Source organism: Leptodactylus fuscus, chromosome 3 (genome assembly GCF_031893055.1).
Source record: "Leptodactylus fuscus isolate aLepFus1 chromosome 3, aLepFus1.hap2, whole genome shotgun sequence".
Classification (NCBI taxonomy): domain Eukaryota; kingdom Metazoa; phylum Chordata; class Amphibia; order Anura; family Leptodactylidae; genus Leptodactylus; species Leptodactylus fuscus.
This window is the reverse complement of record NC_134267.1, coordinates 244,225,529-244,242,205: the sequence shown is the minus strand read 5'-3', so window position 1 is coordinate 244,242,205 and position 16,677 is coordinate 244,225,529. Positions and strand designations below refer to the sequence as shown.

Here is a 16,677-nt window from a genome sequence, read left to right as displayed (position 1 = left end):
TGGGACATAGAGTGGGAGGGGGAAAACTGCGACCAGAGCCCGCTAAGATACAGGCTGAGACTGGCCCATACCACAGACCAAGAAACAGGTCATGGCGTTCTTAGGTACTGCTAGTTATTACCGAAAATTTGTCTCTAACTTCAGCTCCGTGGCCAAGCCCCTGACAGACCTGACGAAGAAGAACCTGCCCAGAGTGGTGAGCTGGACCCCGGCCTGCGACAGAGCTTTTAACCAACTGAAGGACGCCCTTGCCTGCTCACCTGTCCTTGCTGCCCCGGATTATAAACGAAGGTTTATTGTTCAGACAGACGCCTCCACATATGGACTGGGAGCCGTCCTCAGCCAAGTAAATGCCGCGGGGGAGGAGCACCCCATTGCCTACCTCAGCCGGAAGCTGCAGGACCGGGAAGTAGCATATGCCACTATAGAGAAGGAATGCTTGGCAGTAGTTTGGGCCCTCAAGAAGTTACAGCCGTACCTGTATGGTCGGGAGTTCACCGTAGTTACCGACCACAACCCCCTCACTTGGCTGCAGAGAGTCTCTGGGGACAATGGACGACTGTTGAGGTGGAGTCTGGCCCTTCAACCCTACAACTTTACCATTCAGTACCGCCGAGGGAGCCAACACCAGAACGCGGATGGGTTATCCCGGCAGGAGGACATATGAGCTATAGAGACTGTTGTGCATTCCCCAATTTACCTGTGTAGGCCAATTGTGTCATGCACATGTTTTGAGAGGGGGAGGGGTTGTCACGGGATGGTTAGAGTCCGGCAATAGGCAATGTGTAATATATATTTCATGTGGAATGTATTCTCTAACCTGTTGTAAACATCAGTGTGTAGTTGGCTGATTAGGGTCTAGTGTGTTAGCACATTGTATGCAAATACCTCTAACTAGTGAGGACAATGGGTGGAGATAATCTGATCAGTGTCTCCAAGAAGATGTTGGATGGTGCATTGTCCATAGTAGACAGGGAGTCTGCTCTCCTTGGTATAGGTGAGGGGGGAAGGATCTGTGACTCAGCCCTTCCCACCCACAGATATAGGTGTAACAGTTTTAGTATATAGTTGTAGCTTGCAGTTAGTATGTGTTAGCCGGCCTGTGCACAGCTCTGTAGAGAGCCAGGATTTAGTTACAGGACCAAGGAACCAAAGCTATCATTGGATTGTGACTTCTGTGGACTTATTGTTATTACGGTTGATGTGACCGCCGCCGGCTTCTAACTTTGTGGATTACAATAAATTGCTGTTGTCTCCCGACCTCTTGCGTCCGTGTTGATTCAAAAGACCTTCCGGAGGAAGACGTATACCTTTGCTCCGTGACAACGGGTAATACAGTGGACGTGGTGTATCTGGACTTTTCAAAGGCTTTTGATACTGTTCCACATAAACGGTTGGTATGCAAAATGAGAATGTTGGGACTGGGGGAAACCATCTGCATTTGGGTTAGCAACTGGCTCACTGATAGGAAACAGAGGGGACTTGTTAATGGTAAATATTCAGACTGGGCCACAGTCACCAGTGGGGTGCCGCAAGGATCAGTATTAGGTCCTCTCTTGTTTAATATCTTTATTAATGACCTGGTAGAGGGTTTACAAAGCAGGGGGTCTATATTTGCAGATGATACTAAACTTTGTAGGGTAATCAATAATGAGGAGGATAGTAGAATATTACAAGGGGATCTAAGGAAACTGGAAGCATGGGGGGGGGGGGCGGAGACTTGGCAAATGAAGTGTAATGTAGATAAATGTAAGGTAATGCACTTTGGTCGGCGTAATATAATGTCTGACTATGGACTTAATAGTAAATTACTGGGTAAGACTGTCAATGAAAAAGACTTAGGGATTTTGGGGGACAGTAAGCTTACCTGTAGTGACCAGTGTCAGGCAGCTGCTGCCAAGGCAAATAAAGTTATGGGATGCGTCAAAAGAGGTCGAGATTCTCATGACAAGGACATAGTTATGCCTCTATACAAATCACTGGTACGGCCACACTTAGAATATTGTGCGCAATTTTGGGCCCCGATATACAAGAAAGACATAAGTGAACTTGAAAAAGTGCAAAAACGGGCAACCAAAATGATTAGGGGAATGGGTGGACTGGAGGACAACGAGAGGTTAACAAACTGGGGGTTATTCAGATTAGAGAAAAGACGTCTACGTGGAGATCTAATAACAACGTACAAATACATGAAGGGACAATACAAGGAACTTTCTAAGGATATTTTTACTCCTAGGCCAGTGACAAGAGGACGTCCTCTACACCTAGACCGGGGACAGTGACAAGGTGACGTCCTCTACACCTAGACCGGGGACAGTGTCAAGGGGACGTCCTCTACACCTAGACCGGGGACAGTGACAAGGGGACGTCCTCTACACCTAGACCGGGGACAGTGACAAGAGGACGTCCTCTACACCTAGACCGGGGACAGTGACAAGAGGACGTCCTCTACACCTAGACCGGGGACAGTGACAAGAGGACGTCCTCTACACCTAGACCGGGGACAGTGACAAGAGGACGTCCTCTACACCTAGACCGGGGACAGTGACAAGAGGACGTCCTCTACACCTAGACCCGTGACAGTGACAAGAGGACGTCCTCTACACCTAGACCGGGGACAGTGACAAGGGGACGTCCTCTACACCTAGACCGGGGACAGTGACAAGGGGACGTCCTCTACACCTAGACCGGGGACAGTGACAAGGGGACGTCCTCTACACCTAGACCGGGGACAGTGACAAGGGGACGTCCTCTACACCTAGACCGGGGACAGTGACAAGAGGACGTCCTCTACACCTAGACCGGGGACAGTGACAAGGGGACGTCCTCTACACCTAGACCGGGGACAGTGACAAGGGGACGTCCTCTACACCTAGACCGGGGACAGTGACAAGAGGACGTCCTCTACACCTAGACCGGGGACAGTGACAAGAGGACGTCCTCTACACCTAGACCGGGGACAGTGTCAAGGGGACGTCCTCTACACCTAGACCGGGGACAGTGACAAGGGGACGTCCTCTACACCTAGACCGGGGACAGTGACAAGAGGACGTCCTCTACACCTAGACCGGGGACAGTGACAAGAGGACGTCCTCTACACCTAGACCGGGGACAGTGACAAGAGGACGTCCTCTACACCTAGACCCGTGACAGTGACAAGAGGACGTCCTCTACACCTAGACCGGGGACAGTGACAAGGGGACGTCCTCTACACCTAGACCGGGGACAGTGACAAGGGGACGTCCTCTACACCTAGACCGGGGACAGTGACAAGGGGACGTCCTCTACACCTAGACCGGGGACAGTGACAAGAGGACGTCCTCTACACCTAGACCGGGGACAGTGACAAGAGGACGTCCTCTACACCTAGGCCAGTGACAAGAGGACATCCTCTACGTCTGGAGGAGAGAAGGTTTCACCAGAAACATAGAAGGGGATTCTTCACAGTAAGAACAGTGAGGCTCTGGAACTCTCTGCCTCAGGAAGTGGTGTTGGCGGATTCACTGAACAAGTTCAAAGTGGGCCTGGATGCCTTTCTTGAAGAGAAAAATATAATGGGTTATGGTCTCTAGATTTTAAGGACACGTTGATCCACGGTTTTATACTGACTGCCAGATTTGGAGTCGGGAAGGAATTTTTTCCCCTGAAATAGGGCAATTGGCATGAGCCTCATGGGGTTTTTTGCCTTCCCCTGGATCAACACTGTAGGGGATTCTAGGGTTGTAGGTTGGACTTGATGGACTCATGTCTTTATCCAACCTCATCTACTATGTAACTATGATTGACGGGTACTGATGGATAACTGGATAGGCCTCTGTAGTCCTGAAGGACTGTGGTTCCAGACTCAAGATCTCGCAATGTAACGGGCGCATGTGCCACAGGGCCCACAGAACTGCCTCGATGGTGGCGGACATAAGACCTAGGACTTTCATGGCCGTCCTGATAGTAACCTTCCGGGTGATGGACAGGTGATGAGCCGCTCGACCAATCTTCTCCTTGCGAGGAGAGGGCAGGGAGATCGTCATACTGAGAGAGTCAAAGATAAATCCCAGGAATTGGATCTGTGTTGACTTCTGCAAGTTTATTAGCCAGCCCAGCTCGTTCATTAAAGCCACTGTGGTATGCAACTGTGTGGCAAAGACCTCCCTTGACCGGGCTTTTAGGAGCCAGATATGGGACTATGAAAATCCCTTGGAGGCGCAGGGCGGCTGCGACCGGAGCCACTACCTTTGTGAAGGTGTGAGGGGCTGAAGATATGTCGAATGGGAGAGCTGTAAACTGGAAATTAGACAGTTTTCCATTTAGGTGCACCGCAATTCTTAGAAATCTCCTGTGAGCAGGAAGAATGAGTACGTGGAGGTATGCATCCCTTGGGTCCAGGGTGACAAAGTGATCTCCAGTCTGCAGAAAGGGTAGAACCGATCTGATGGTTTACATCTGGAGCCGTACCTTGTAAATGAATCGATTCAAGTATCTGAGATCGATGATCATGCGCCATCCGCCCGAAGACTTGGGAACTAGGAAGACCGGAGTGTAGATGCCTTGACCGTGTTCTGCACGGGGAACCGGTTCCAGTGCGGCTTTGTCCACGTACTCCTGGACAGATCTTTCTAGATGAAGTTGTCTGGTGCCCTGAAGAGGGCGAGTTGTTACGTATATCTCTGGAGGGTAAGAGATTAAATTTATCCTGTACCCCTCTTGGATCACTTTCAGGACCCAAGAGTCTTGAATGCGATGGACCCAGGCAGACATATGATGGGACAGTCGGCCGCCTACCACCGCAGAGAGGAGGGGGGTAGTCAGGAGGACCGCTTCTGATGGTCACGGGAGGCACTGCAACCTCTGCCTCTGGACTGGGGACCAGGGCGTCTCCGGCCTCTAGTGCTTCCTCTGGGGAATCCACGGCCACGAAAGGAAGATCTCTTGTTGATGGAAGGTTGAGGGAGATTCTTTCCTTTCGAATTTGCGAGACCCTCCATTATCCGGTCCAGCTTCCTGCCGAACAGCTTCCCTGGCTCGAAGGGGAGGGCACAGAGACTGAACTTGGAGGTGTTGTCAGCCTTCCATGGCTTCAGCTATAAGGGGCGTCTGGATGAGGTAGACAGCGCCATTGCCCTAGAAGCCAGTTTCGTCTGATAGAATGTGGCTTCAGACAAGTGGTCAACCATTAAGGTTATGTCTGACATGGCCATCATGAGGTCATCTTGGTGGACCCCTGAATCAATGTCCCTAGCCAGGGATGACAGGTCAGCCCGGAGACCTGCCACTTCACTGGCAGCAATGCCTAGGCGGAGGAGGTTGCATACACTTGTCTCAACGAGCCCTCGATGCGACGGTCCATTGGATCCTGCTGGTTGGACCCATCCTCTGTAGGTCCCACCATGCATCTTGATAATTTCGCCATGGCCATATCCACCTTCGGGGGAATCCCCAGGTTCCCTGCTGAGACTCAGAGATGGTAAAAAGGGACCTAAAGCATCTGGAGGGGTTGAACACTTTCTCCGGGCATCTCCATTCTGCCTCCATCCTGCGGACTAAGTCCGAATTAGCTCTAAAGGATTTGGACCCTCTACTTGATCCTTCCTCGCTGTCACGGTCCCTGGAACTGATGGTTTTTAGCAGTCTCGGCATTTTTTCTACCGGAAAAATTGATTTTTCTGCTTCCTCTACATCTTCCTCCGAGGAGTCAACATCCCAATATAGAGATCTTCCAGAGGGGGGAGAGAGACCTCGCAGGGTTCAACCTAGGGTCTCTTTGCCAGGTGAGAGATTGTATCCTTCACCTCCCTCATAGAATGGTGGACAAAGTCCTTGACCCAGCCGACCACATCACAAAGGGGGGTATCTTCAGATGGGGGGCCTCTGCATCCACGACAGTAGCGATATTCATAAGCATCGGGCAACGGGATCCAGCACTTCCCACAGGACAAGTGCTTCCTCTTTGAGGCAGTCTTTCCCCTGGAGGGAATCATGGAGAACGAGGACATACTACAGAAAAAAACAAAAACATGGTTCCCTGTTGGCCAAATGAGGAATCCCGGATTCCCTCTTTTCTCCCCCCACCCCCCCTAGCCAAAATGAACGGTAACGCCACAATAGAAACTGAGGATACCAACCGACACCATAAGCTTGAGCACCCAGAGAGTGAGCAAGCAAGTTTGGCTGGCGGGGGGGGGGGGGGGGGGGGCCTAAATAGGCTAAACTGTCCCCATTGAGCCCGTTTGAGTACAAAAAAAGAACTGGGGAGACACCAGTCCTAGGAGCCCTGACAGTGTCATACACTATGTACTATAGATATATAGTCGTAGGGGCCCTGACAGTGATATAATCTATGTTATATGACAGTTTACTGTGCGGTTTGAACACCAAATTTATTTGATCTGAAATTAATTGAATCTTGAAAGGTTTGTTCCTAATTATGAGGTGACATCACGTTCATCCTTGTATATAGTGTGGGGGAGGTCGCTCGGTAGAAGCAGTGGTGCAGACCCAGCCAGTCAGAGACAGGGACACAAATCTTGCAGCAAACTGATTTATTTAAGAAAAACAGCAAAAGAAATAAACCTTTACATCAGGAACAAAAATGAGCAAAATAAAATACAGCCTTAACTTCAGGCGAAATAACGTCGAACAAAATCCTGCTTGTCTGAGCACTAAATAAATAGAAAATACTAACTATACATGGGGCTTACTAACAGCCACACGAATCAACCAAAAGAACCACTGAACCATATCACATGGCTCTCAGTGTCAGGACAGACCCCGGCACCTCCTCTCCCCCCAGGATCTGCCCTGAAGTGAAGGCTCTGCAGCCTTTCATGGCCCAGTAACAGCCTATGACCCACATCTGGGGCTGAGACCTATTCCAGAGCCGCCCTGGACCACACAGAAGTCAGGAATCTGGGGCTGATATAGCGGGACTCCAGCATTCTGCCCGTCACCTTCTCACAATAGATATGGACAGATAACCCCTTCAGGAAACTTTACAAAATTCCATTCCCCAAATACCAAGTATAAGAAGAAAGATTTACAGAGAGAGAAGAAATCAGTTCCTTATAAATTCTCTCAGCACAAGATTCGGCCTCATGTTCAGAGCCGGATGATGAGAGTCATTGTGCAGCTGTTCTCATAAATCCCTGTGATGTGAATGGGAAGACAACTAGAAGGCTTCTCGTGGGCAGCAATGTGGGGTTAGGTTTACTTGTAATCCTTCTCCTCCCTTCATAATGTGTGGCCTGCAGTGACTACGACTACAGTCATGTAGAAGAGGACGGACTCCCCATGGAGAGATTCATTCTAGGACATATGTGGACACATCATTATCTCATCTTCATTCATACAGTAGAAGAGATAAAGGAGATGGAAGGAAATCACCAACAACCCGACTGCAGCCATTTATTATAGGAGAGATCTACAGAAGCAAATGTCAGCAGTGTCAGCTTTTCCCGTCGCTGCTCACATGACTCTGAAGTCTAACCAGGTGATCACATATGGATGAAGAGGAGACGTTACTACAAGTCTATGTCACATACATTCCTGCCCACACTCACAGGGTATTGGTTTGCTCTAGAAACAGGACATGTTGTACCCTGACTTGGAGTAAAGTATCCTCCTCATCCATCCATACGTGGTCTTCTGGTGCTACTTTGGATGGATAAGAGGTTCCTGTTGAGAATACACCTGCTGGCCTGCATTACCGAAACCCCTTTATCTACACAAACATCAATATGGCTTCTCTCCTGTGTGACATCTCTGATGTTTTTTAAGACTTGATTTCTGAGTATAACATTTCCCACATTCTGCACATGAATATGGCTTCTCTCCTGTGTGACATCTCTGATGTTTTTTAAGACTTGATTCCTGAGTATAACATTTCCCACATTCTGCACATGAATATGGCTTCTCTCCTGTGTGAGTTCTCTGATGTGACAGGAGATGTTTACTTTTCACAAAACCTTTCCCACATTCTGAACATGAATATGGCATCTCTCCTGTGTGAAGTCTCTCATGTGCAACAAGACTTCCTTTATGAGTAAAACATTTTCCACACTCTGAACATGAATATGGCTTCTCTCCTGTGTGACCTTTCTGATGTAAAAGGAGACGTTTATTTTCCACAAAACATTTCCCACATTCTGAACATGAATATGGCTTCTCTCCTGTGTGAAGTCTCTCATGCAAAACAAGACTTCCTTTCGTAGTAAAACATTTCCCGCAATCTGAACATGAATATGGCTTCTCTCCTGTGTGAAGTCTCTCATGCTTAACAAGACTTACTTTCATAGTAAAACATTCCCCACATTCTGAACATGAATATGGCTTCTCTCCTGTGTGAAGTCTCTCATGTATAACAAGACTTCCTTTCGCAGTAAAACATTTCCCACATTCTGAACATGAATATGGCTTCTCTCCTGTGTGAAGTCTCTCATGTTCAACAAGATATCCTTTGGTAGTAAAACATTTCCCACATTCTGAACATGAATATGGCTTCTCTCCAGTGTGAAATCTCTCATGCATAACAAGACTTACTTTCGTAGTAAAATATTTCCCGCATTCTGAACATGAATATGGCTTCTCTCCTGTGTGAAGTCTCTCATGTATAACAAGATTTCCTTTCGTAGTAAAACATTTTCCACATTCTGAACATGAATATGGCTTCTCTCCTGTGTGAATTCTCTGATGTACACCAAGCTCAGTTCTATTTGTAAAACCTTTCCCACATTCTGAACATGAATATGGCTTCTCTCCTGTGTGAAGTCTCTCATGTATAACAAGATATCCTTTGGTAGCAAAACATTTCCCACATTCTGAACATGAATATGGCTTCTCTCCTGTGTGAGTCTTTTTGTGTGTAATGAGATTTGCTCTTTGTGAAAAATCTTTTCCACATTCATCACATTTATACCTTTTCCCCCCTTTCTTCCTGGTACTTGTGGTCACAATCTGTGGTGGGTCAGAAGGTTCCTCATGATTCGGGGGATTATATGACGGATCTGTACTGTGACGTTCTGGATGTACATTAGGGGTAATGAGGTTTTCTCCTGAGGAGCGCTCCATCATATCTTCATCTTCTCCTTTATCACTTACTGATAACATGACGTTTCCCTCAGACATCGCTCTGGGATTTCCTGTAGGATTAGAAATAGGTTTAATGATTAGGCTGGAAACACACGGGCAGGGGAGAGGTTTATAATGTATCAGTGATATAGCCCAGAGATACAGAGACATTACTTTTATGGTCACCGACCCTTCCATGTGGGTAGAATACACTGTCTCATATACAGTGGGGCAAAAAAGTATTTAGTCAGTCACCAATAGTGCAAGTTCCACCACTTAAAAAGATGAGAGGCGTCTGTAATTTACATCATAGGTAGACCTCAACTATGAGAGACAAAATGAAAAAACAAATCCAGAAAATCACATTGTCTGATTTTGTAAGAATTTATTTGCAAATTATGGTGGAAAATAAGTATTTGGTCACCTACAAACAATCAAGATTTCTGGCTCTCACAGACCTGTAACTTCTTCTTTAAGAGTCTCCTCTTTCCCCCACTCATTACCTGTAGTAATGGCACCTGTTTAAACTTGTTATCAGTATAAAAAGACACCTGTGCACACCCTCAAACAGTCAGACTCCAAACTCCACTATGGTGAAGACCAAAGAGCTGTCAAAGGACACCAGAAACAAAATTGTAGCCCTGCACCAGGCTGGGAAGACTGAATCTGCAATAGGCAACCAGCTTGGATTGAAGAAATCAACTGTGGGAGCAATAATTAGAAAATGGAAGACATACAAGACCACTGATAATCTCCCTCGATCTGGGGCTCCACGCAAAATCTCACCCCGTGGGGTCAAAATGATCACAAGAACAGTGAGCAAAAATCCCAGAACCAGGCGGGGGGACCTAGTGAATGAACTGCAGAGAGCTGGGACCAATGTAACAAAGCCTACCATCAGTAACACACTACGCCGCCAGGGACTCAGATCCTGCAGTGCCAGACGTGTCCCACTGCTTAAGCCAGTACATGGACGGGCCCGTCTGAAGTTGGGAGAATGTCCTATGGTCTGATGAAACCAAACTGGAACTATTTGGTAGAAACACAACTTTTCGTGTTTGGAGGAAAAAGAACACTGAGTTGCATCCATCAAACACCATACCTACTGTAAAGCATGGGGGTGGAAACATCATGCTTTGGGGCTGTTTCTCTGCAAAGGGGCCAGGACAACTGATCCGGGTACATGAACGAATGAATGGGGCCGTGTATCATGAGATTTTGAGTGCAAACCTCCTTCCATCAGCAAGGGCATTGAAGATGAAACGTGGCTGGGTCTTTCAACATGACAATGATCCAAAGCACACCGCCAGGGCAACGAAGGAGTGGCTTTGTAAGAAGCATTTCAAGGTCCTGGAGTGGCCTAGCCAGTCTCCAGATCTCAACCCTATAGAAAACCTTTGGAGGGAGTTGAAAGTCCGTGTCGCCAAGTGACAGCCCCAAAACATCACTGCTCTAGAGGAGATCTGGTTGGAAGGAATGGGCCAACATACCAACAACAGTGTGTGCCAACCTTGTGAAGACTTACAGAAAACGTTTGACCTCTGTCATTGCCAACAAAGGAGAGAGAACAAAGGATTGAGATGAAATTTTGTTACTGACCAAATACTTATTTTCCACCATAATTTGCAAATAAATTCTTACAAAATCAGACAATGTGATTTTCTGGATTTGTTTTCTCATTTTGTCTCTCATAGTTGAGGTCACCTATGATGTAAATTACAGACGCCTCTCAGCTTTGTAAGTGGTGGACCTTTCACTATTGGGGACTGACTAAATACTTTTTTGCCCCACTGTATTGGCTAATTGGGGGGTCATTCCCACACAGCACAATAAGCGGTCACAGCAGAAGTAACACCTAAGAAATGTTAGAAATTTAAAGGGATTGTCCACTTTAACAATATGCTGGAAACAATGTGAGCAACTTATTAATATCCCACTAATATTATAAATGTGAAAGTTTGTGTGTTTTGATGGTCACATACTATATTACACTGCTCTTGCTGCAGCTTATCTCAGGGTCTGATAAAGCCAGGTCTGTTATCTCTCTATGTAACACTCAGCTAACCCTCAGTCCATCGTGTACAAGCATTTGCATATTATCTGATCTGCTCCAGGCAGTGCTGACACACTGGATGGGAAAACACCTTTAATCCCAATTGGCAGTTTGCTAGCCATCTCTGCATGATTGAGGAACAAACATCCAAACACACAAACTGTCACATCTATAATATTAGGAGGATATCTCTCTGTATTATAAAAATGAGTTTGTCTGTCTGTTCTTTTTTTGCAACCAAACAACTGGATTGATCTTCACCAAATTTGGCACACAGATACTTCAGGTGTCCGGGAAGATTTAAGATGAGGCCTCAACTCGCTCGGACTTACCGTTGCTGAGATACAGCATTCCCAAAACAATGACCCCCCAATTAGCCAATGCAAACCTGCAAGTCTTTCACTCATATTCCAACTGCCATACACACAGTCACTCCACATGTACAATCCAATACTGAGATACACGCATCAGAGGATTAGATACACAGATGAGCACACAGTTCCACACACCGAAGGATTAGATACGTGCATCTGCACACAATTCCACACACTGGAGGATTAGATATGCGCATCAGCACACAGGTCCACATGCCAGAGGATTAGATATGCGCCTCAGCACATAGTACCACACGCTGGAGGATTAGATATGTGGCTCTGCACAGAGTACCACGCATTAAAGTGTTACTCCAGGTTTCCATATAAACCCAAACATTTTCTTCACTGCTGTATGTCAGCTTTAAAGCAGCAGCGGGCTGTGGATGACACTGTTACACGAGGTCACATACACACAGCTTTACTCCAGGTCTCCATAACAACCGATCGCAGGTTTTTCATTTATATCCAAAATGAGATACACATAATCACATGACGCTTATGGACATACACACAAACAACATACAAAATACACCAGTGCAAAACTGGACAATTCTTATGGAGCCACAACATAAACCAAAAATGAAATATACCCGTGCGAAGCCGCATCCTCCTGCTAGTACTCTAATAAGCCCATTATTCTGCACTAAGCAGTGTCGCCCCCTGGTGCAATACACTAATACCACCGCCCTCCATTATCTCCCAGCACTTGGCTTAGGTAATGGTCACATACACAGTGTTGGACAGGTCTGCTCACATGTCCCATCATCTGTGGCCATGTTGGGACTTTGGTGTTGTGTAACCAGGGGCCTGGACTATACAGTCATGGCCAAAAGTTTTGAGAATGATACAAATATTAATTGTTACAAAGTCTACTGCTTCAGTTTTTCTAATGGCAATTTGCATATTGGGGGGTCTGTATATACAGGGGGTCTGTATATAATATATATATCTCCTCTTACCATGTGATGTCCGGGGGGGGCGGGGTTCTGTATATAATATATATATCTCCTCTTACCATGTGATGTCCGGGGGGGCCGGGGGTCCTCCATCATCACCTCCTTGTACCGATCCTCGTGTCCTTCTAAATACTCCCACTCCTCCATGGAGAAATAGACAGCGACATCCTGACACCTTATAGGAACCTGACAACACAATGATACAGTCATCACCCCTCCCCCTCCAGTGCTGTTACTGGAGAATTTCCCAGCATTCCCAGCAGTGTCACCTCTCCAGTCAGCAGCTCCAGCATCTTGTTGGTGAGTTCTAGAATCTTCTGCTCATGTATCAGGGAGAGAGGGGGAGGGGCTGTGATGGGGCCCCGGCTCCTGCTCCCTCCTCCTCCTGGCTCTGTGATGGGGCCCCGACTCCTGCTCCCTCCTCCTCCTGGCTCTGTGATGGGGCCCCGGCTCCTGCTCCCTCCTCCTCCTGGCTCTGTGATGGGGCCCCGGCTCCTGCTCCCTCCTCCTCCTGGCTCTATGATGGGGCCCCGGCTGCTGAGGGCCACACAGTCCCCCGATGTCTTCTTCACCAGTGAGTATTCCTGTGTAGAGACAATAGATGATAGAAATGTAGTACAGATACCTCTCCGCTCAGCAGGGAGATGATAGAAATGTAGTACAGATACCTCTCCGCTCAGCAGATACATGATAGAAATGTAGTACAGATACCTCTCCGCTCAGCAGATACATGATAGAAATGTAGTACAGATACCTCTCCGCTCAGCAGATACATGATAGAAATGTAGTACAGATACCTCTCCGCTCAGCAGATACATGATAGAAATGTAGTACAGATACCTCTCCGCTCAGCAGATAGATGATAGAAATGTAGTACAGATACCTCTCCGCTCAGCAGATAGATGATAGAAATGTAGTACAGATACCTCTCCGCTCAGCAGATAGATGATAGAAATGTAGTACAGATACCTCTCCGCTCAGCAGGGAGATGATAGAAATGTAGTACAGATACCTCTCCGCTCAGCAGATACATGATAGAAATGTAGTACAGATACCTCTCCGCTCAGCAGATACATGATAGAAATGTAGTACAGATACCTCTCCGCTCAGCAGATACATGATAGAAATGTAGTACAGATACCTCTCCGCTCAGCAGATACATGATAGAAATGTAGTACAGATACCTCTCCGCTCAGCAGATACATGATAGAAATGTAGTACAGATACCTCTCCGCTCAGTAGATAGATGATAGAAATGTAGTACAGTTACCTCTCCGCTCAGCAGATAGATGATAGAAATGTAGTACAGATACCTCTCCGCTCAGCAGATAGATGATAGAAATGTAGCACAGATACCTCTCCGCTCAGCAGATAGATGATAGAAATGTAGCACAGATACCTCTCCGCTCAGCAGATACATGATAGAAATGTAGTACAAATACCTCTCCGCTCAGCAGATACATGATAGAAATGTAGTACAGATACCTCTCCGCTCAGCAGATAGATGATAGAAATGTAGTACAGTTACCTCTCCGCTCAGCAGATAGATGATAGAAATGTAGTACAGATACCTCTCCGCTCAGCAGATAGATGATAGAAATGTAGTACAGATACCTCTCCGCTCAGCAGATAGATGATAGAAATGTAGTACAGATACCTCTCCGCTCAGCAGATACATGATAGAAATGTAGTACAGATACCTCTCCGCTCAGCAGATACATGATAGAAATGTAGTACAGATACCTCTCCGCTCAGCAGGGAGATGATAGAAATGTAGTACAGATACCTCTCCGCTCAGCAGATACATGATAGAAATGTAGTACAGATACCTCTCCGCTCAGCAGATACATGATAGAAATGTAGTACAGATACCTCTCCGCTCAGCAGATAGATGATAGAAATGTAGTACAGATACCTCTCCGCTCAGCAGATACATGATAGAAATGTAGTACAGATACCTCTCCGCTCAGCAGATAGATGATAGAAATGTAGTACAGATACCTCTCCGCTCAGCAGGGAGATGATAGAAATGTAGTACAAATACCTCTCCGCTCAGCAGATAGATGATAGAAATGTAGTACAGATACCTCTCCGCTCAGCAGGGAGATGATAGAAATGTAGTACAGATACCTCTCCGCTCAGCAGATACATGATAGAAATGTAGTACAGATACCTCTCCGCTCAGCAGATACATGATAGAAATGTAGTACAGATACCTCTCCGCTCAGCAGATAGATGATAGAAATGTAGTACAGATACCTCTCCGCTCAGCAGATAGATGATAGAAATGTAGTACAGATACCTCTCCGCTCAGCAGATACATGATAGAAATGTAGTACAGATACCTCTCCGCTCAGCAGATACATGATAGAAATGTAGTACAGATACCTCTCCGCTCAGCAGATAGATGATAGAAATGTAGTACAGATACCTCTCCGCTCAGCAGATAGATGATAGAAATGTAGTACAGATACCTCTCCGCTCAGCAGATAGATGATAGAAATGTAGTACAGATACCTCTCCGCTCAGCAGGGAGATGATCTCCAAGGTGAAGTCTAATATTCTTCTGGTGATCTCAGTCCTGTCCTTGTCCATCCTTGGTGGGTCATTCAGGAGAAGGAGCGTCTGGAGGAGAAGAGGAGGAAACTGGATGAGCTGGAGGATCTGTCCTAGAACTGCAGGAGAGAGGAGGGGCCCGAAATCATCGAGGAGGAGGTGGAGAAGAAGAAGAGCCATCATGGGGAAATTCAGTGTGTTATAGCAGCATAGAGAAATAATACAAGAAAAAAAGCTCAGAAAGATAAAAAGCTAAAGGTAATAAGATAGGAAGGATATCACAACTTCAGGACCACTTAGTTCTGTGTGCGGAGTGTCTTCGCTCGGCCTGATGTAGATTATACAGCCTGACCGCGGTTGGATCTCCGATGGCTCCTTCTCACACTTGGGGTGAAGCAGTCGGTCACTGACAGTACTGCCCAGTGCCATCACGGTCTCATACATGGGGTGGGAGGGGAGTTGTTCTCCAGCATGGAGCTCACCATGGACAGTGTCCTTCTGTCACCCACCACCTGTACTGGGTCCAGGGGGCCCCCAGCACAGAGCCGGCCCTTCTAACCAGCCTGTTAAATCTATTTCTGTCCCTGGCTGGTATACAGCGCCCCCAGCAGGCCACTCCGAAGATGAAAAAGGCCCTAAGAAGTGGCCCCTGGACTCCTGGTAGAACCTAAAGGTAGAGCCTGCTGTGGCCCTGTTAATAATAACAACTTTATTTATATAGCACCAACATATACTGTAGCATTTCACAAATCAGAGGACACATGGAGAGAGAAGATGAGACATTACAGTGTGACAAAGAAGTAAATCTATGAACCGGTGAAGGTTGTAAATATCTGATCAGAAAACCATTGTTCTCCTTATAACTCCCAGCAGTATAACTAGTGTAAGGGTTAAGCTTGCTCTTTCATTAAAAGACAATATAGTAAGAGTCAGTTGGACAACAAAACCACAGGTCTCACATTGCACGCTAACGGTTAGACTCCTTCTGCTGATCTACAGATAGCTGCACGCCAGTGGTTAGACGTAGTCTGTTATCAGTCTAAGATCTGTAGATACGAGGCGTTGCGGTGTACATGACCGCTGATGCTCAGTGCTGTGGTATATGTAACATTTTGTGCTTATCAAGGATGTTCTGCTAACTGTTGCATAAGTTGGCAGATGTTCAGTTGAAGATATATATATATATGTATGTATGTGACAATATATGCTACGTGCTACCGGATCCATGAGACCATATTTAGATGTCGGGTCATGTGACCTGTACGCATTTGTGCTTCCTTTATAATCCTGTGCTGCTGAACAATAAAGTGTGACACTAGAATAACTGACAGCGGTGTCTGTTGTGTGCGTCACCCGAGCGCTCGTAACTTCCTCTTTTTGCAATGAGAACGACGACAAACACAACCCAGGGGGGTCTTGAGCCCCCAACACTAGTTATGTCTCTCACTGAATATGATGTGACAAGATGACGCCAGTAATATCTGGATATCGCTAGAATACGTCTTATTGTCCCAGGTTGCAGATAATATCCTATGTCCATACTGGCATCTTGTAACCCATTGTGGTCTGGGGACACAGTTGTCCCACTAGCCGTCTCCTTTTGGCTGCAGACAATGGACATCTATTTCAGAGAGCCAATACAATGGACACGGTCAGTGAATAGACAATTCAGGAGGACATC

At 46.7% G+C, this 16,677-nt stretch overlaps 2 protein-coding genes across 2 annotated transcripts in view; both read right to left on the bottom strand.

The window, feature by feature from the left end:
* The window catches only part of LOC142198416 (uncharacterized), a 357,171-nt gene that overhangs the window by 196,902 nt on the left and 143,592 nt on the right, over positions 1-16,677 (bottom strand). The window lies entirely within an intron of this gene.
* LOC142198410 (uncharacterized) lies at positions 6,631-15,084 on the bottom strand. The gene is made up of 4 exons (XM_075269443.1): positions 14,958-15,084; positions 12,710-13,024; positions 12,500-12,626; positions 6,631-9,128 (listed from the first exon to the last, which is right to left on the bottom strand). Exons 1-4 carry the CDS (start codon positions 15,033-15,035, stop codon positions 7,723-7,725), a joined length of 1,926 nt encoding a protein of 641 aa, XP_075125544.1. The 5' UTR covers positions 15,036-15,084; the 3' UTR covers positions 6,631-7,722.